General features: G+C 43.0%; 1 protein-coding gene across 2 annotated transcripts in view; it reads right to left on the minus strand.

Annotated features, from left to right (window-relative positions):
* The window catches only part of KANSL1 (KAT8 regulatory NSL complex subunit 1), a 120,704-nt gene that overhangs the window by 17,091 nt on the left and 83,246 nt on the right, over positions 1 to 20,367 (minus strand). For both annotated transcript variants that reach the window (XM_081109043.1, XM_081109042.1), the window contains exon 6: positions 2,394 to 2,565. In XM_081109043.1, the coding sequence (XP_080965169.1) occupies positions 2,394 to 2,565 (172 nt within the window). The remainder of the gene's footprint in view (positions 1 to 2,393; positions 2,566 to 20,367) is intronic.

Raw genomic sequence — 20,367 nt, forward strand, 5'->3', positions numbered from 1 at the left:
TTTTCTAAGCATTTCTACTTTTGCTAAAAGTAAATGGCAGCAAGAATATTATCCCATGTCCTTTCTTTAGTCAAAGAGAGTTTTGATAACAAGTCAGGGAGTAGTTACAGAATTTAGGTGGTTAAGAAAGAATTCAGCCCTAGCCGGTTTGGCTCAGTGAATAGAGCATCTGCCCACGGATTGAAGGGCCACTGGTTCAATTCTAGTCAAGGTCACATACCTTGATTGCAGGCTCGATCCCCAGCCCCAGTCGGTCAGGGCAGGTGCAGGAGGTAACCAATTGATGTGTCTCACATAAATGTGTCTAACATCAATGTTTCTCTCTCTCCCCACCTTCCACCCTCTTTAAAAATCAATGGAAAAAAATGTCCTCGGATGAGGATTAACAAAATAAACAAAAGAATTGCATTATTTAAAGAACAGATATCAGTAATGATTTTTAAAAAAATGCTTTTACTGATTTTAGAGAAGAAGGGAGAGGCAGGGAGAGATGGAGAGAGAAAGAGACATCAGGGTGCCTCTCATATGCACCCTGACCAGGGATAGACCCCTCAACCTTTTGGTGCACGGGATGACACTCACCAACTGAGCCACACTGGCCAGGGCCTATTAATGATTGTTTTTTGTGTGTGTTTTTTTAAAATATATTTTTATTGATTTAAGAGAAGAAAGGAGAGGGGGGGAGAGAGAGATAGAAACATCTATGATGAGAGAGAATCATTGAATGGCCGCCTCCCACACGCCCTCCACTGGGGACCAAGCCCGCAACCCAGGCAATGTGCCCTTGACTGGAATGGAACCTGGGACCATTTAGTCCGCAGGCCAACAACTATCCACTGAGCCAAGCCAGCTAGGGGAATGACTGTTTTTATAAATAAAGTTTTATTACAACACAGCCACACCATTTGTTTATATATTGTCTATGGCTGCTTTTGTACTACTATGGCAGAGTTGTGAAGCTGCACAGACTAAACATAGTATGGCTCAAAAAATCCAAATTACTGAGCATCTGTCCCTTTAAGAAAAAGTTTACATACCACTCATGCTAAAACATTTTTTTCTCCTACAAACAAGTAAACCTTACATCCCACATAATTCTCATTCTTCAGAGTCCTCTTTCAGTTATCTTTTAACATATTCCTATCTCAATTACCCTCCTTGAAAAAAAATTGCACAGAATATCTGTGAGGTGTTATAAAGGACAGAATAGGAAGAAAAACACAGTCCCTTACCCTCAGGAAGCTTACAATTTAAATAATGGAAAGTAAATTTAAAAACAGCCATAACATAACAGATAAAATACCAGTGATTTGAAAGGAAATGCTTATTATATCTGTAGGTTGGAGCCAGATCCTGAGATTATCTGAAAATGAATGAAATAACCCAGATTATGAAAGCAATGGATTCTTGCAGGTGATATCTAGAGCAGTGGTTTTAACATTTTTGCTCATGGACTTGTACCATATGAAATGCAATTAAAAAAAAATACAACATAAACTCAGAAATATTTTAATCGAGACCTTGACATGTAAATGTATTTAGCTTAATTAGCTGAAGGAAAAATCTTTCTTTTAAACCTTAGTCAATCAGACTTTTAGATAGAACGAAGTCTAACTTTAGTCTCTTAATATTTACTCTAAGATGACAAACACAGAATCTACACAAAATAAAATAAGGTAACTCCATCTTCATTTACTCCAATTCTTTTTTACTTAATTCCCACAGGATTCTCCTTCAGGAGCCATGAATTCTTGGAAATGGTCCCTTTGGTGTCCCTACTGCCTAAATATTTATATTCTGGGGCAAGACCCATATTGAAACTTAATATGAAAAAACAAAACAGAAAAGAGACTCAATATGGGTAAGAGGAATAATTTTCTTTTGTGAAATGGGAGAAGAGCAATTATGAAAAGGAAAACTGGCAAACACAAAGGCTTACCAGTAAGGTAGGTTAGCCTTAGAAAAATAGTACATGCTAACAATGAAGATCTATGCTCACGTACACCATGGAAAGCTGTCATGTAACCACTCCCAGTAATACATACACACCCACTAGGAAGACATTCTCTCAGAATAGTGCTGCCCACCCTATTTTACGTAATGGGCACACAGGTAATACATTTTTAAAGATATACAGGGATATAACAGACCACTTTGTGGCAGGAAGCAACTGTCCTTAGCCCCGCCTAGCCATTTCAAGTGCTGGGAGAAATCTTTCTCTTATAGCAAATCTGATGGATCTGTTGCATCCTATCTATAAAATTCTGAGAAGACTGTTGACAGAGAGCAATACAATCATAATATCTGAGTTGTACCAAGATCTTGGCTGACTTCCTTTCACTTTCAACTCTTTGAGTCTCATTTATTAGACTATATTCTGCGGCCTTTCTTACCATCTGGAAATGCCAGAACTGGGTGAACACAAGAGTCCAGTTGGGAAAGGCGTTCCAACAGAGGGGCTTCGTAGTGGATTTCCGGAGGCATGGTGTTGGCATTGCTTGAGCCACACAGTGCACAGAAGGGATTCACATCACAGCCAGAACGCACTGGGCTGTTGCGATAAACCTGCGAAGAGTCAGGCAAAAGTGACAATTAGTGTCTGATAAAAACCCAGCTTCCCACTCATTACACTGAAGATTTAAAAGGCTTTTTCTAGATACCTATATGACACCGATAACAAAAGTTTGATTAGTTTGTTAACACTTCCATTTCTCCAACACATGAACCTTCAAAGTAATTAAGTAAACTTGCTTCTTTGTGATGAAATCCAGCTTTTTGAAGCCCTAAATGCTTACCTAGGCATCAAACTTGTTATACTTCAAAGCTATTGAAACTGCTTTCTAAGAACACTTTACAAAACCTACATGTTTCTACCACTTTCATGGTTCTCAACCATCTGTTAAAGTGAATAGTGGACTCCAGATTCCCTGGTGGGACATGACTTGCTCTCTCCAGCAACTTCATCCACTTAAGAACCTTAATAACCAACAACAGCTGACATCTCTTCCTAGAAACACTTTCAGGTGGTTCCAAATAAGGTGACAAGTTTTCCTGGACTACATGGAACTCATTAGCTACACTTTAGAACAGTGGTTCTCAACCTTGGCTGCACATTAGAATCACCTGGGAATCTTTTTAAAATCCTGATTTCTGGGCCTCATCCTCCGGAAATTCTGTTTCTTTGTTACTAATGTTGTGGCCCCACACCATAACAAAGAAACAGAATTTCCGGAGGATGAGGCCCAGAAATCAGGATTTTAAAAAGATTCCCAGGTGATTCTAATGTGCAGCCAAGGCTGAGAACCACTGCTTTAGAACAAGGTTAGCATTTAACAAATCAAACCGCCTTTCCACCCCCACCCCCCCACCCCCCCCAATTAACTGGCAGCACACGGTCCTAGAAGAAAAAACTAGCCTGTGGAATGGCACTATGAGAAGGGATGCTAGGAACAAGGGTAGTATCATAATAAAGACAGAAGAGTAGCCTCAAAAATCTACTATCAAAAATTCTGTAACAACTGCAAGAGCTAAATTTAGTTTTAGCACTGATATCACTTTAAAGGTGTTTATCTTTATGATCATGTATAGGAGAAAGATACATATATGCTCTTTATCAACATTCCTCAAATGCCTACTTTTTGCAACCATATTGATGGACGGCATGTAAAGAAGGTCCTGTGAAGGTTAGATGTATGACATTTGTTAAGTTATCTATATAAAGGCCTAATGTGCAAATTGTCTCCACAGGAGTTCGACTGGGAGTTTGATCGCTCACTATGACGTGTCCTGACCAACAGAGGGCGGCGTGGACCGAAGGAAGGACCCAGCCGGCAGCCAGGGAAGGGAGGCCCCATCCGGCAGCCAGATGGCCCAGACTGACCCTGATCACCGGCCAGGCCTCGGGACCCTACCCGTGTGGGCCTCTAGTCTGTTAATAAAGGTCCAGCAATTTTCAATTTCCTGGATTGTGAGAAAGGGCTGTCCTTGTGCACTGCAGATAAGTAGCAGCATTCCTGGCCTCTGTCCCTAGTGCAAGTAGCACTCTCCTTCTTCCCCCTTTGTGACAATAAAAAATGAATACAGACACTGCCAAATGTTTCCTGGGAAAGCAAAATTATAGAAAACCACAAAGCTCAAATTATGGTCAGGCCGCCTAGAAAAATTCAAAGTGTGGGTTCCCATTAAATATTAATAGTGAAAAATGAGAAAGCTCTCAAGACTACTGCAGCCAAGGCAAAAGGACTCAAGAGCAAGCCTGGAGAAGCTTCTACTAATCAAAGATGACAATCTTAACATCAAAAAAATTTCAATGCCTTGAAATAAGCCAAGTAAGTTTAAACCAATGACTTCAAAATCTATACACATCCCCCTCATCCATCAAAGACTTCACTGATTGCTCTTAGAAGATAATAGGAAACCAACTTGTTATTTTGAAAACTAGTGGACAAAAGGAAACAAACACGAACCATGCCTTTTTCTGTATAAATTATGACTTTGCTTAAACCAATATTGCAAAAAAGTTATTTTCTTTGTATAGATATAGCCTAGCTAATAAACGAAACAGAAATTAAACAAATAGAATACCCCTAATTCTTCAACTCCTAATATAATAGGTGTAGGCAATGACCAATAGAGGCTGGTAACACAAAAAGAGAGACAAGACATTATATGTCTTCTGATGGAAATTCTCAAGACGCCTTTTTTTTTCCTTGACAAAGTTCAAAATGAAATTTGTTCAAGCCTCTATATTCAACTCCCAGTTTTCAGCAAATGCAGCAGAGGAACACCACTGACTTTCAATGAACTAAAAAGTATGTAATTAATGAATGGAAATATGAATATGTGATAAAATGTGGTAAAATGTTACTGCAGGTAAATATACTGTGAAATCATTCAACTTCATCATGTTTAAATAATTTCATAATAAAATTTTGGAAAAGAAAACAATACTGCCACAAGACTACTTCCAGCAATTAAGGAGTAACAGGGACGAGATTTAAAAAAAAAAAAGTATATCCTAGAAAACCAAGATGGCGGCATAGGTAAACACCAGAAATTGCTTCCTCGCACAACCACTTTAAAAATACAACTAAAAGACAAAAACGGACATCATCCAGAACCACAGGAAGGCTGGCTGAGTGAAAATTCTACAACTAGAAGGAAAGAGAAAAGCACACTGAGACCCAAAGGAGGTGCGGAAGTAAAGTGCAGAGGTACGGAAGCGCACGTGGAAAGAAAGGGCTGGCAACTGAGGACTCGGTTGTCTTTTTCATGGACCTTGAGAGCTTGCTTGGAGGTTTTAGCAGGGGAGCGCAGCTACTCGTATACCCTTGACCGAAGACCGGTCCTCTCCTGGGGGGGGGAGGTCGTCCTCTTCGACCAAGCGCGCAGCTTCGGGAGGGACACACATGGATCGGTGAGGGAGAAGGGGGACACCCGCCTAGCCAGCCAGATCAGCTGAATCAACCCTGGCGATCAATGGGGTGACAGATGTCGCAGCCAGATCGCCCTCACATCCTCGGTTGTCTTTTTCAAACGGGAGGGAGTCTCAAGCTCCCAAATGCTCTGAACTCCAGTTCCGGGTGAGTCTCTGGGGACCAGACTCATACAGGGAGAAACTGGACTGTCTGGCATCAGTTGGAACTCGAGGGCGGCTTTCTCTCAGAGGTGCTTGCTGCGATTACCAGGACACTGAGACTTGGGGCCTCTTAGGGTAGGACTGAGGATCAGCCAAAGCTGTTTGCTCCACCCTGTTGATCCCCTGAGACCCCGCCCCGCCCAAACTGTGCACAGAGGCTTTTGCATATAAAAGGCCTGGCCCTTTGCAATCTAAAATTACCTAACAAACTGCAGCTGGGTCAGAGAGACTCAGAACATCCAAAAGAAGGCCCAAGGCCCCACAGCAGCTTGCATTGCTTCACATCTGGGTCTCATCTGGGCACCTCCAAACTCCAAACAAAGAAGAGGAATCTGCAGATCTCTCCATAGCTCCTGCGGGGTAGCCTCAGGCAGAGGTGAAATTAGCACCTCCTTAGAGATCCATGAGCCCGTGTACCCAGTGGTCAGATTGGGACCATCCAGATTACAACTCCTCAGATTCATAAGGGACACACTCAGGGGGCAGACTCAGTGAGCACCAAAGCCCCATTGCTAGTCTTGCCCCATAAGGGTGTCTTCAGCACAGAAGTTCTCCCACTGTAGACACAGCTGATTCTCACAGATAATTGGCCTGGAGGTCAATTCTCCCCAGTGATACCAACAACAATCAAGGCTTAACTACAAAAGACTGTGCACACAGCCCACAAAGGGGTACACCAAGAGTGTCCACCTCAGGTAATTGGGGAGGCTGAGCCACTGGGCCCTAGAGGACACCCAGCGCACAAAGCCACTCTATCAACACAATGAAGCATAAAAAAATGTGGAGACAAAGAAACAGGTCACAAATGACAGAAATGGAGGAAAGCAAATGACTGGATATAGAGTTCAAAACCAAACTTACAAGTTTTTTCAAGAATTTTCTAGAAACCGCCGATAAATTTAGTGAGACCCTCAAGAAATCTAGTGAGACCCTCGAGGTTATGAAAAAGGACCAATTAGAAATTAATCATACACTGACTGAAATAAAGGATATTATGCAGAGTTCCAACAGCAGACTAGAGGATCGCAAGAATCAAGTCAAAGATTTGAAATATGAAGAAGCAAAAAACACCCAACCGGAAAAACAGAATGAAAAAAGAATCCAAAAATATGAAGATAGTGTAAGGAGCCTCTGGGACAACTTCAAGCATACCAACATCCAAATTATGGGGGTGCCAGAAGAGAGAGAGCAAGATATTGAAAACCTAGTTGAAGAAATCATGACAGAAAACTTCCCCTACCTGGTGAAAGAAATAGACTTACAAGTCCAGGAAGTGGAGAGAACTCCAAACAAAAGGAATCCAAAGAGGACCACATCAAGACACATCATAATTAAAATGGCAAGAGCAAAAGACAGAGAGAATCTTAAAAGCAGCAAGAGAAAAACAGTCAGTTACCTACAAGGGAGTACCCATACGACTGTCAGCTGATTTCTCAACAGAAACTTTGCAGGCCAGAAGGGAGTGGCAAGAAATATTCAAAGTGATGAATAGCAAGAACCTACAACCAAGATTACTTTACCCAGCAAAGCTATCATTCAGAATTCAAGGTCAGATAAAGAGCTTCACAGATAAGAAAAAGCTAAAGGAGTTCATCACCACTAAACCGGTATTATATGAAATGCTGAAAGGTATCCTTTAAGAAGAGGAAGACGAAGAAAAAGGTAAAGATACAAATTATGAACAACAAATACACTTCTATCAACAAGTGAATCTAAAAATCAAGTGAATAAATAATCTGATGAACAGAATAAACTGGTGAATATAATAGAATCAGGGGCATAGAAAGGGAGTGGACTGATTATTCTTGGGGGGGGGGGAAGGGGTGTGGGGGTGCGGGAAGAGACTGGACAAAAATTGTACACCTATGGATGAGGACAGTGGGGGGGGGCAGAGGGTGGGGTGGGAACTGGGTGGAGGGGAGCAAGGGTGGGGAAAGAGGAACAACTGTAATAATTTGAACAATAAAGATTTAATTTTAAAAAAGTATATCCTATATAATAAAAGGCTAATATGCAAATTGCCTGAATAGTGGAACCGGTCGCTGTGACGTGCACTGACCACCAGGGGGCAGATGTTCAACTCAAGAGCTTCCACTTGGTGGTCAGTGTGCTCCCACAGAAGCACCGCTCAGCCAGAAGTCCTGAGCCAGGCTCATGGCTGGTGAGTGCAGCAGCAGTGGTGGGAGCTTCTCCCACCTCTGCTGCAGCGCTAAGGATGTCCGACTGACGGGGAGCAGGCCTAAGTGGTCAGTTGGACATCCCCCGAGGGCTCCCGGACTGCAAGAGGGCATAAGCCGAGCTGAGGGAACTCCCCAAGAATATGAATTTCATGCACCGGGCCTCTAATACACACACACACACACTGAGTGGCCATATTATTATGACCACCTAACATTTGTAGGCAAATTAGCTATAATTTGGCACTGAAGTTGCTAGAGGGCCAGACTATTCTAAATAGGGAAGCAGGTTGTTTACCATGACAGAAGTGATTTTTTTCTGAAGATATGGGTAAACAACAAGATTTAACAGCCTTAGAACATGGGATGGATACACACACACACACACACACACACACACACACACCCATGACAGAAGTGATTTTTTTCTGAAGATATGGGTAAACAACACGATTTAACAGCCTTTGAACATGGGATGGATACATACACACACACACACACACACACACACACACACACACACTGAGTGGCCAGATTATTATGGCCACCTGACATAGGCAACTTAGCCATACACTGCATCGTATGGGACATGGAAGCCGAAGGCCTGTTTGAACACCTTTGCTGTCTGCAGTTACCAAGATAAAACGTCTCCAATTTGCACAGGAACACAAGGATTGGACAGTCGAGCATTGGAAAAAAGTCATGTGGTCCGATGAATCACGTTTCCAGTTGCATCATGCAGATGGCAGAGCGAGAATTTGGAAGAAACAGCATGAAAGCATGCACCCCATATGCGTGAGTACAATCCTTCTAGCTGGTGGGGGCAGTGTTATGGTTTGGGGCATGTTTTCCTGGCATGATTTGGGCCCTTTAATTCATGCATAGCACAACATACCTAAGTATTATTGCTGATCAAGTTCATCCTATCATGTTGAAGGCATATCCCAATGGAGATGGCTTCTTCCAACAAGACAATGCACCATGCCACAGTGCTCGTATTGTGCAGGAGTGGTTTCAAGAACACGAAGGAGACTTTATCTTGCTTAGGTGGCCCCCACAATCACCAGATCTCAATCCAATTGAGCATTTGTGGGAGAAGTTAAGAGAGCCATCAGGCAGCTGGATCCACAACCATCAAATCAGTGGTCGGCAAACTGTGGCTTGCAAGCCACATGCGGCTCTTTGGCCCCTTGAGTGTGGCTCTTTCACAAAATACCACATGCGGGCACGCATGTACAGTGCAATTGAAACTTTGTGGCCCATGTGCAGAAGTTGGTATTTTGTGGAAGAGCCACAACTCAAGGGGCCAAAGAGCTGTAGTTTGATGACCACTGCATCAAATCTCACAGAACTGAACAGTGCTATTCATTAGGCATGGTGTCAGATTCCTCGCATCACCTTGCAACATCTCGTGGAGTCAATGCCAAGAAGAATCGCCTCAGTATTGAAGGCAAAAGGTGGCCCAACGATGTGCTGATGGGGTGGTCATAATAATCTGGCCACTCAAGAGTGTGAGAGAGAGAGAGAGAGTGTGTGTGTGTGTGTGTGTGTGTGTGTGTGTGTATCCCACGTTCAAAGGCTGTTAAATCGAGTTGTTTACCCAATATCTTCAGAAAAAAATCACTTCTACTGTTGTGGTAAACAACCTGCTTTCCTATTTAGAATGGTCTGGCCCCCTAGCAACTTCAGCGCAAAATTATAGCTAATTTGCCTACAAACGTCAGGTGATCATAATAATCTGTTCACTCAGTGCATATGTATATGTATATACATGTTTTTATTGATTTCAGAGAGGAACCGAGAGGTAGAGAGAGTTAGAAACATCAATGATGAGAGAGAATCACTGATCGGCTGTCTCCTATACACCCCCACTGGGGATGGAGCCTACAACCCAGGCATGTGCCTTGACTGGAAATCGAACTGTGACCTCCTAGTTCATAGGTCAACGCTCAACCACTGAGCCACGCGGGTCGTGCAACAGTGATCAGATTTATCCCTCAACCATAAACTAGAAAACTGGACAACATATAGCTTACAACTGAGAAACACATGAAGCAGCTTCTGTGATAGCCCCAGTTTTCTGCATGGAAATACACTGCAGACTGCACAGCAGGTAGAGGGGATCTAAGCAGAGTATAGTGGTTTCATGGAATTGAGGAAACAAAACCCCAGAGGTGAAGTTCAGAAGCTCAGATGATTGGAAATTATGAAGAATTCTCCAGAAAAGGGAGCCATACAGAAATCTTCATGACATACTCTTACTCAGCGGTTCTCAACCTGTGGGTCGCGACCTCTTTGGGGGGTCAAATGACCCTTTCACAGGGGTCGCCTAAGACCATCAGAAAATACATATATAATTACATATTGTTTTTGTGATTAATCACTGCTTTATGTTTAATTTGTAACAATGAAAATACATCCTGCATATCAGATATTTACATTACGATCCATAACAGTAGCAAAATTACAGTTATGAAGTAGCAACGAAAATAATTTTATGGTTGGGGGTCAACATAACATGAGGAACTGTATTAAAGGGTTGTGGCATTAGGAAGGTTGAGAACCACTGCTCTTAAGTGTTTAATCTGAAGCCCACATACAGGGTGAAACTCCATCAGGTAAGGCAAAGAACAAACGAAGAGCTGTGAACTGAACGATTCTCAGAGTTCACACAGTGGGAGGCTTTTGAATTTTGACCAGCCAAGTGGCATAATGCATTCAAGAAAGACCCCAGAAGATTCCTTTTTATTAGTGGACTTAACTACTAAATAAACTACTCTACACCACCCCCCAGCGAAGAAAAAACTGTATCTCAAGGAACTTACTTGCCAACAAAACAAAGCCTCTTTAAATGAAGATAACACAATCCACATTATGTCAAAAAAATAAAATTAAATGTCCAGCATCCAATAAAACATTGTAGATATACCAAGAGGCAAGAAAGTTACACTATAGGTAAATAATCCGAAAAAAAGCAAGCCACAGATATGAAGGGATAAATGAGTTTTCACAACAAATAAATTATGAGGATAAGGGGTAGTTTACAGCAAATCAGAACTCAGAATAACTAGTAAGGCCAGAGTTTAAAAGGACAAAACAAAAACTTTAAGCTATTAAGAGAAATGCTAAAACAATGACAATATTGAGCAGACAAGATGCAGAGAGGGAAGAACCACTGAAGTATAGAGGTACTTCTTGAGAACAATGGGTGATTTTAGAAAAGATCCTTAGAATTTGGTTGCCTTGATAGAGGGACACTTCTGGGGGCAGAGAAATGAGTAGAGCTTTTGATGGTTCTATAAAAGGGCAGAAGAGAGAACATTAGACACTTGAAGTGCCAAATTCCCAATATGACACGTCAGGTACTTACCCTTCCAAGGAATTTAGCAAATTCTGAAGCTGTGATGGGTTAGAAACTAAGTAGAAAGCCTCTGAAAAATAGAGAGGAGGTTTGAGGCAGTCTCACTCTGCCGAGGAAACTAGAATTAGAATTCAGGGACAGGACACTGGTCAACATACCAAGCATTTTCAGATGGGGGTTAAGAAACAAGGTTATGCCCTAAGAATGGACCAGAGAGGGACAAAGCCTCGTCAAATTTGTAACCCAGGTGCAACTCAGCTCAGTCCCAACTTGCACCCAAAAGTGTTCAGCCCCCCTCTATATATGCCTAGAAAAAAAGTGGATCTGCACCGGAGAGTACCAAAGCAGCCAAACCTCTTAAAAACAATATCTTACATTGACTGAAAACAAAACAGAGTGCCCAGTGATCCAGATTTTGGAGTCAGCTGACAAAGATTTAAATATAAATGATTAATATGTTCAGGAAAAAATGGGAAAGAAAAATGAAAAGACTCAGAAAGACTATGTGTGTGTGTGTGTGTGTGTGTGTGTAAATGAATCAAATGGAAACTTAATAACTCAGTAAATTTCACATGAGGTACAAAAGAAGAGAGAATAAGAACTGGCAGATAGTTTAATAGGAACTAGAGAAATAAGAAACAGAGGGAGGAAAAAAACCACAGTAAAATACAGAATAGAATGTAAAGGGCTTGGAGGACACTGTGACAAAACCCAATGTACCTGTTGTTGGCAACCCAGACAGAGAAGACAGAATGGGGGGGAAGTAGTATTTGAAGAGATAATGGCCAACTTTGTGCTAAAACTGATTAAAGACACAAATCCAGTCTTAAACTGCAAAACCCAAGCAGAACAGAAATGCAAAGGAAATCACATCTAAGCATATCATAAAAGTGTTTAAAACACAAGGAAAAAGAGATAAAGGGGAAACCTATAAAATTACATTTAAAAGACTCATTTGAATGTATGGGCCATATCTGAATCGTGATTCAAACTGTGAAAATCATTTTAAGAGAATCTTGGCAATCCTATCTAATAATAGTCAAAGATTGAAATTAACCGTACCTCCACTACACTTCCCATTGGCTAATCGGTGAGATATGCAAATTAACCACCAACAAAGATGGGGGCTGGCAGCCACGCAGCTGAAGCGAGCAGGAGGCTTGCTTGCTCCAGTGATGGAGAAAGCCAAGCTTCCTCCCTGCTGCAGCCCAGCTCTGAGCTCCACTCTAAGCAACAAAGTTGCAATTATACAAGCTAAACCCCAGATACTTGCTTTCAGCAGGCAGTGGCCTCGGAGTTGGAGTGGCAACAAAGTTTCAATTATAGAAGTGTGGGGCGCGACTACAGTGTTTTGGACAGATTCAAGCCTCAGACTAATGAAAGGACAGGGTCCTCTCATTGCCACGTGCAAGTGCCAGCTAAAAAGGCAGGGCCCTCCCAGCACAATCATAGCAAACAGCTATGGTTGTACGCTTGAACCTATGGTTCAAACACGTAGCCCCACATGCCTTGTGCTAGAGTTCAGGTGCATGTAGTTCAGTAGGGTTGGAACTCACGAGAATGCTGTAACAACTTGATCATGCCCCTACTTTGCCTCGTGGAATCTGTTATAAAATAAAGACACGGCTTGTGGGCGCTGTCTCTTCATCAGGGAGCAGCGTCCCACCGAGACCCAGCTTTCATTCTCGTCTGTCTTTTCTCAATCCTTTCATCCCCGCCCCATTCAGGATCACCCTTGGCTGAGCTGGCACGGAACATAAGGCGCCCTGGGGCTGAGTATGCCACCCCCCAGCCTAGTCTAAGCCCTGGCCAAGGCTCTAGCAAGTTTGCAGCTCTGTTCCCAACCTCAGGGACCATGCAGGTGAGTCCCTGCCCAATTCCCAGCCCAGGGAAGGAAAGGGGCTAGTCCATATCTATATCCATATGCATTTAGTATCATAACTGATGGCTCCATTTACATCTACCATCCATTATTTGTTCCACCTTTTTGGTTTTGCTCTTACTCCTTTTCTGCCTTCTGGGATAATTCTCTCTTTTTATGCTTTTACTGGCTTTTTGGCTATACCTCTGCTCTGTGGTGTGTGTGTGTCTAAGGATTACAATATGCACCATGAACTTAACATACATAGTCTACCTAGAATTAGTTTTACACCATCTCATGTAATATGTAAGAAACTTATCCTATCTAGTAATAGACAAACATGGTAATTAACCGTACCTCCGACACGCTTCCCATTGGCTAATCAGGGCAATATACAAATAAACTGCCAACCAAGATGGCGGCCGGCAGCCAGGCAGCTGAAGCAAATAAGAGGCTTGCTTGCTCCAGTGATGGAGGAAGCCAAGGTTCCCCGCCTGCCGCTGCCGGCCTCTGAGCTGCACTCTAAGAAACAATGTTGCAATTATAGAAGCTAAACAAACCCCAGAAACCTACTTTAAGCCAGCCAGGCCTCAGAGCTGGAGCTGCAACAGTGTTTCAATTATAGAAGGCAAACAAACCCAGATACCTGCTTTCAGCAGCTGAGGTCTCAGAGCTGGAGCTGAGCCTCAGAGCTAAAGCCGCCTCTCAGTCCCAGTGACAGCCATAGAAGGTAAATAAATCCCAGAATAAAAAAAAGAAAAAAAGGAGAGGTTGGGAGCTTCAGTCACCCGCCAGCCTGAAAACGGCCCTCAGCCCCTCACCCAGACTGGCCAGGCACCCCAGTGGGGACCCCCACCCTGAAGGGGGTGTGACCAGCTGCAAACAGCCATCATCCCCTCATCCAGGCTGGCCAGGCACCTAAGCGGGACCCCCACCCTGATCCGGGACACCCTTCAGGGCAAACCAGCCGGCCCCACCCGTGCACCAGGCCTCTATCCTATATAGTAAAAGGGTAATATGAAAACTGACCCTAACAGCAGAAAGACTGGGAATGACTGGTCACTATGACACACACTGACCACCAGGGGGCAGACGCTCAATGAAGGAGCTGCCCTCTGGTGGTCAGGGCGCTCTCACATGGGAGGAGCTCTGCTCAGCCAAAAGCCAGGCTGATGGCTGCCAGTACAGCGGTGGTGGTGGGAGCCCCTCCTGCCTCCTCAGCAGCGCAAAGGATGTTCGACTGCAGTTTAGGCCTGCTCCCCGCTGGCAAGTGGACATCCCCCGAGGGCTGCCGGGCTGCCAGAGGGATGTCTGATTGCCAGCTTAGGCCCAGTTCCCCCCGCCCCCAGGAAGCGGGCCTAAGCCAGCAGGTGGTCAACCCCTGAGGGGTCCCAGACTGCGAAAGGGCTCAGACCGGGCTGAGGGAGTCCCCCTCCACACCCCCACACCCGAGTGCACAAATTTTTGTGCACTGGGCCTCTAGTTCTATATAATAAAAGGCTAATGTGCAAATCAACTGAAAGGTGGAATGACCGGTTGCTATGACGCACACTGACCACCAAGGGGCAGATGCTTAACACAGGAGCTGCCCCCTGGTGGTCAGTGCGCTCCAACAGGAGAGCACCACTCAGCCAGAAGCCCTGAGCCGGGCTCAAAGCTGGCAAGCACAGCAGCAGTGGTGGTGGGAGCCTCCACCACCTCCTTAATGACTGCTGGCTTAGGCCCGCTGGGGGAAGCGGGCCTAAGTCAGCAGTCGGACATCCCCTGAGGGCTCCCGGACTGCAAGAGGGCACAGGCCGGGCTGAGGGAGCCCCCCCACCCCTGAGTGCACTAATTTCGTGCACTGGGCCTCTAGTCTGAATAGAATAGTCTCTGATAACAGTAGAAAATCACTGTTAAAACTAAAAGTGTTACTGGTGGCAATAATCACCCACAACACTGGATTTGGTACTACCTGATTTAATCTTAATATACTCTCAACTTGCAATATACAGAACTAACAATAGTAGGCTTTTACTTTTTAGAAACTAGATCCCCAAGGAATTAGCTTATGATGCAATCAAAGGAACTAAGATGACAATGGAATAGGGAAAGATTTTGAAATTTGTGCCAAAATTCTCATGGTTCACCTGATATATAACATTGAATAATAAACTGTGGAATGGTTAAACAAACTGTAGCATCACTTCATTTGCAGCATCTAAAATACCAAGTACTGTGCCGGTTTGGCTCAGTGGATAGAGTACTGGTCTGCAGACTGAAGGGTCCCAGGTTCAAATCCAGTCAAGGTCACATGCCAAGGTTGTGGGCTCAATCCCCAGTAGGAAGCATGCAGGAGGTAGCCAATCAATGATTCTCTCTCTCATCATTGATGTTTCTATCTCTCTCTCCCTCTCCCAACCTCTCTGAAATTAATAAAAATATATTTCTTAAAATACCAAGTACAGTGGGGCCTTGACCTACGAGTGTCCTAACGAGTTTTTCGAGATACGAGCTGTCTCTTGGCCAATTTTTTGCTTTGAGTTGCAAGCTAAAATTCGGGTTATGAGCCAGCTTCAGATACCCCACCGCTAGTTGGCGTAGCGAACGTCACAGTGAACACCACCACATCAGCCCAGTATCACGTGTCTCACTCGTTCACTTTTTGATTTGACATATAAGTAATTTGAGTTATGAGCTCCGTAACGGAACGAATTAAACTCGTAAGTCAAGGCCACACTGTACTGATATTAAAAAATATATATATGCAACTCAAAAATCTAAAGTACATACACACAGCAATGAAAACAAATGTAAGTTTATAAAATATTGATACGAAATGTGCAATCATTTGATCTTATTAGTTTATTTTTCTATAAAATTAGACTATATTTGAACATAAAATCGGATCCATAACTAAGTCAATGTTGCAAGTATATCATATTTACTTTATAATATTTTAAAATATCTGCATGTATTCATAATTTAAGAATGAGATATTAAGAACTGAAAAATGTTGATAAAGGTGTCATTTTTAAACTTCTTATTTCAGTATTGCCAAGTGTACAAATATCACCTACAAAGATTACAGAGTAGAAAGCAGGTGTCCTAAAATATTTCTCTTGGAATTCTACTAATTCATGACCATGTTTAATCAGTATTACTTTACAAAGGTTCCCTTGTCAAATAAGTTAGGGAAACAAATTAAAGCATTTCTTCTTTTTTAAAAAAAGACTTTTAGGGCCATAGCCAGTTTGGCTCAGAGGATAGAGCGTCGGCCTGCGGACTGAAAGGTCCTAGGTTCGACTCCGGTCAAGGGCATGTATCTTGGTTGCGGGCACATCCCCAGTGGGGGGTGTGCAGTAGGCAGCCGATCAATGTTTCTCTCTCATCGATGTTTCTGACTCTCTATCCCTCTCCCTTCCTCTATGTGAAAAATCAATAAAATTAAAAAAAAAAAAAAAAGACTTTTAGGTCTTTAACATCTATGAATCTTTGAAGTGCTCTCCAAATTGATTCACCCATCAATCACACTTCACGAAAGTGTTTGATGTCCTGAAGGATCTTTATGCTTGTCACTACTCTTTACCCTTGAACAACATGAGTATGAACTGTGTGGGTCCATTTACATGCAACTTTTTTCAATAAATACAGTAAATATATTTTTCTTATGATTTTCTTTTTCTCTAGCTTAGTTTATTGTAAGAATAAATAATACATATAACATACAAACTATGTTAATCAACTGTTTATGTTATTGGTAAGGCTTCCAATCAACAGGCACGTACCTTGGTTGCAGGCTCCTCCCTGGCCTGGGTCCTGTTTAGGGTGCATGCAGGAGGCAACCAATCAATGTGTTTCTTTCCCATGGATGTTCCTCTGTCTTTCCCTCTCTCTAAAAATCAATGTAAAAATGTCCTCGGGTGAGGGAAAAAAAAGAAAAGAAAAAAGAAGTGGGGGAGCGGGTTGAGGAAATAAGAGAAATATTAAACTTACACTACTGGATATTAAAGTCCTGGAAATCTAATACAGAGTATAGTCAGCAGGGGTCCTCAAACTTTTTAAACAGGGGGCCAGTTCACTGTCCCTCAGACCATTGGAGGGCCGGACTATAGTTTAAAAAAAAAACTATGAACAAATTCCTATGCACACTGCACATATCTTATTTTGAAGTAAAAAAATAAAACGGGAACAAACACAATATTTGTATTTGCATGTGGCCCGCGGGCCGTAGTTTGAGGACCCCTGGTATAGTGATTATAGGTAATACAACTGTATTTTAAAATATCAAATGTGATAAGAGACTAGATTTTTTTAAAAAATATATTTGTTTATTGGTTTCAGAGAGGAAGGGAGAAGGAGAGAGAGATAGAAACATTAATGATGAGAGAGAATCATTGATCGGCTGCCTCCTGCACACCCCCACTGGGGATTGAGCCTGCAACCCAGTCATGTGCCCTTGGCCAGAATCGAACCTGGGACTCTTCAGTCCGCAGGCTGACGCTCTATCCACTGAGCCAAGACGGCTAGGGCAAAACTAGATTTTATTTTTAATCCTTGATTTTTAGAGAGAGTGGAAGAGAGAGGGGAAGACAGAGAGAAACACATCGATTGGTTGCCTCCTACACAAGCCCTGACCAGGGCCTGCGCCAGGGAGGTGCCCGCAACCGAGGTACGTGCACTTGACCTGAATCAAACCCGGGACCAACGTTGTATCCATCAGCCAAACCAGCTGGGATGAGACTCGCTCTAAGTGTTCTTTTTTCATTGTTTCATCACAAAAAATAAATGATAATTATGTGACACGATACAAGTGTTAGACAGCAGCAATCGTGCTGCAATATAAATACCAAATCAACATGTTGTACACCTCAAACTTACAATATCACATATCAAATATATTTAAAAAACAAACAAAGCAGATCAAAGCATACAGAAGAGAGGAATACATTTTTAATAAGCCCAAGATATGAGTTAAGTTTAAAACCCAAAGTCAACAAACAGAATATGAATATGCTCACACCCAAACAGTGTCTTTCTTAAGGAAATGTGTACTACTAATGAAAGCTGAACTAGGCGTGGCTGGAGCATCATCCTATACCCCAAAGGGCTTCAGGTTCAATTCCAGGTCAGGGCACATACTTAGGATGTGGGTTTAATTCCCAGTTGAGACACATATGGGAGGCAAGGGATATCTCTGTCTCTCTCTCATCAATGGAAATGTGTCCTCAAGTGAGGATTAAAAAACAAACCAAAAAAACCAAAAACACAAAAAACTGAACTTAAGCGAAATATACCAACACTGAGATTTTTCTTTAAAATCCTCATCTGAGGATATTTTCCCATTGATTTTTAGAGAGGGGTGGGGGGAAGAGAAAGAAAGAGAAAGAGAGAGAGAGAGAGAGAGAGAGAGAGAGAGAGAGAGAGAGAGAGAAACGGATTGGTTGCCTACCACATGCACCTGACCAGGGCTGGGGATCTAGGAACAGAGGTTCATACCCTTGATGAGAATATAACCTGGGACTCACTGAGCCAAACCGGCTAGGACAACATAGAGATCTTGAAAAACAGTGAATCTTATATAATAAAAGCCTAATATGCTAAGGCCACTCAACCGCTCACTATGACATGCCCTGACCACCAGGGGGCAGACGCTGCAGCCGGTAGGTCAGCTTGCTGTTGGGGTCTGGCCTACCAGGACTAAGAAAGACAGGCCAGACACACCCTGTTGTCCTCCCATGGTCTCTGCCCGGCTGGCCAGCCTCCCGGATCCCTCGCTGGCCCCAATCATGCACCAGTGTAGTCCCTCAGTCTGGCCTGCACCCTCTCACAATCTGGGGCCCCTTGGTGAATGTTGAAGAGCCGATTTCGGCCTCATCCTGCAGGCCAGGCCGAGGGACCCCACTGCTGCATGAATTCGTGCACAGGGCCTCTACTTAAAAAACAAACTAACAAACAATAAACAACCCACCAACCAAGTAGCAGAGTATGTACACCATGACAACATACATATATATACATTTTTGTACAAACATTAAATGAAACAATACTGCACTCTGTTCACTGATACATGTAGTACAAATAAGAACCTGAACTGGGTGTATACATATCAAATTCATGATAGTTGGGGCAGGGAGCAGGCTAGAAGGGGTCAATGGAGGAAAAAGAGGGACATACGTAATACTTTCAACAATAAGGATTTTAAAAAATAGATATAAAAATAATTTAGGGGGGAGTGGGGGGGGTAGGATAAAGACATATATGTAATACCTTATTCAATAAAGAAAAAAAAGATACGCACACAAACACAAAAAAAATTCAGATAGTGGTTGCCTATGGGGAAGAAAGCAGGTGAAGGAGATAACAGAAAAAAGGAACACTGTTTACCTGTATTTTTCTTTTTATATTTTATTGATTTTTTACAGAGAGGAAGGGAGAGAGATAGAGAGTCAGAAACATCGATGAGAGAGAAACATCGATCAGCTGCCTCCTGCACATCTCCCACTGGGGATATGCCCGCAACCCAGGCACATGCCCTTGACCAGAATCGAACCTGGGACCTCTCAGTCCGCAGGCCGACGCTCTATCCACTGAGCCAAACCGGTTTCGGCTACCTGTATTTTTCTTATAACTATTAAAAAAATACATAAAGTGAAAAAAGTCAACATATTAATTTTTAAGGTAGTATGTACATAGATGTCTGTTACTTCATTTTTTTATACTTCACAGAATTAAAATAATTAGGGGAGGAGACAGGTAAAACTAGTTAGGTTTTTCCTTATACAGGGACCTGAAGTTCTTCACACAATAAATTCAATGGTACACAACACAAGAGTCCCAGGAAACAGTCAAAGGGAGTAAAGGAAATCCAACTATTTTAGAGCAAACACAAGAATTGAATTGGGAATAGCACCTATCAACCCATCTTCCATATTTAGAATTGAGAAAATGATCCAACTACCATGTAGTAGAGACAAGGAACAACATACAAAGGCCAGTATAGTGAGTAGAATAGGGTCTCCTCTCCAGACCCTGCCCCAAATTCCATGCCCACCCAGAACCACAGAATATGGCCTTATTTGTAAACTAGAGGCCAGATGCACGAAATTCGTGCAAGACTAGGCCTTCCTTCCCCCGGCTGCCGGCAGGCAACTGGGACCCAGGCTTCCCTCCAACCGTCAGCAGGCACCCAGACACCAGGCTTCCCTCACAGCCCCGGCTTCATCTGGAAGGTCGTCCAGTCTAATCAGCACACTATGCTTTTATTATTATTATAGACTAGAGGCCTGGTGCACGAATGCATACATGGCTGAGGGGAGGGGCCGCAGGAGATTGGCCGGCTGGCCCTGCC

This window comes from Myotis nattereri, assembly GCF_964212035.1.
Source record: "Myotis nattereri genome assembly, chromosome: 16".
Lineage (NCBI taxonomy): Eukaryota > Metazoa > Chordata > Mammalia > Chiroptera > Vespertilionidae > Myotis > Myotis nattereri.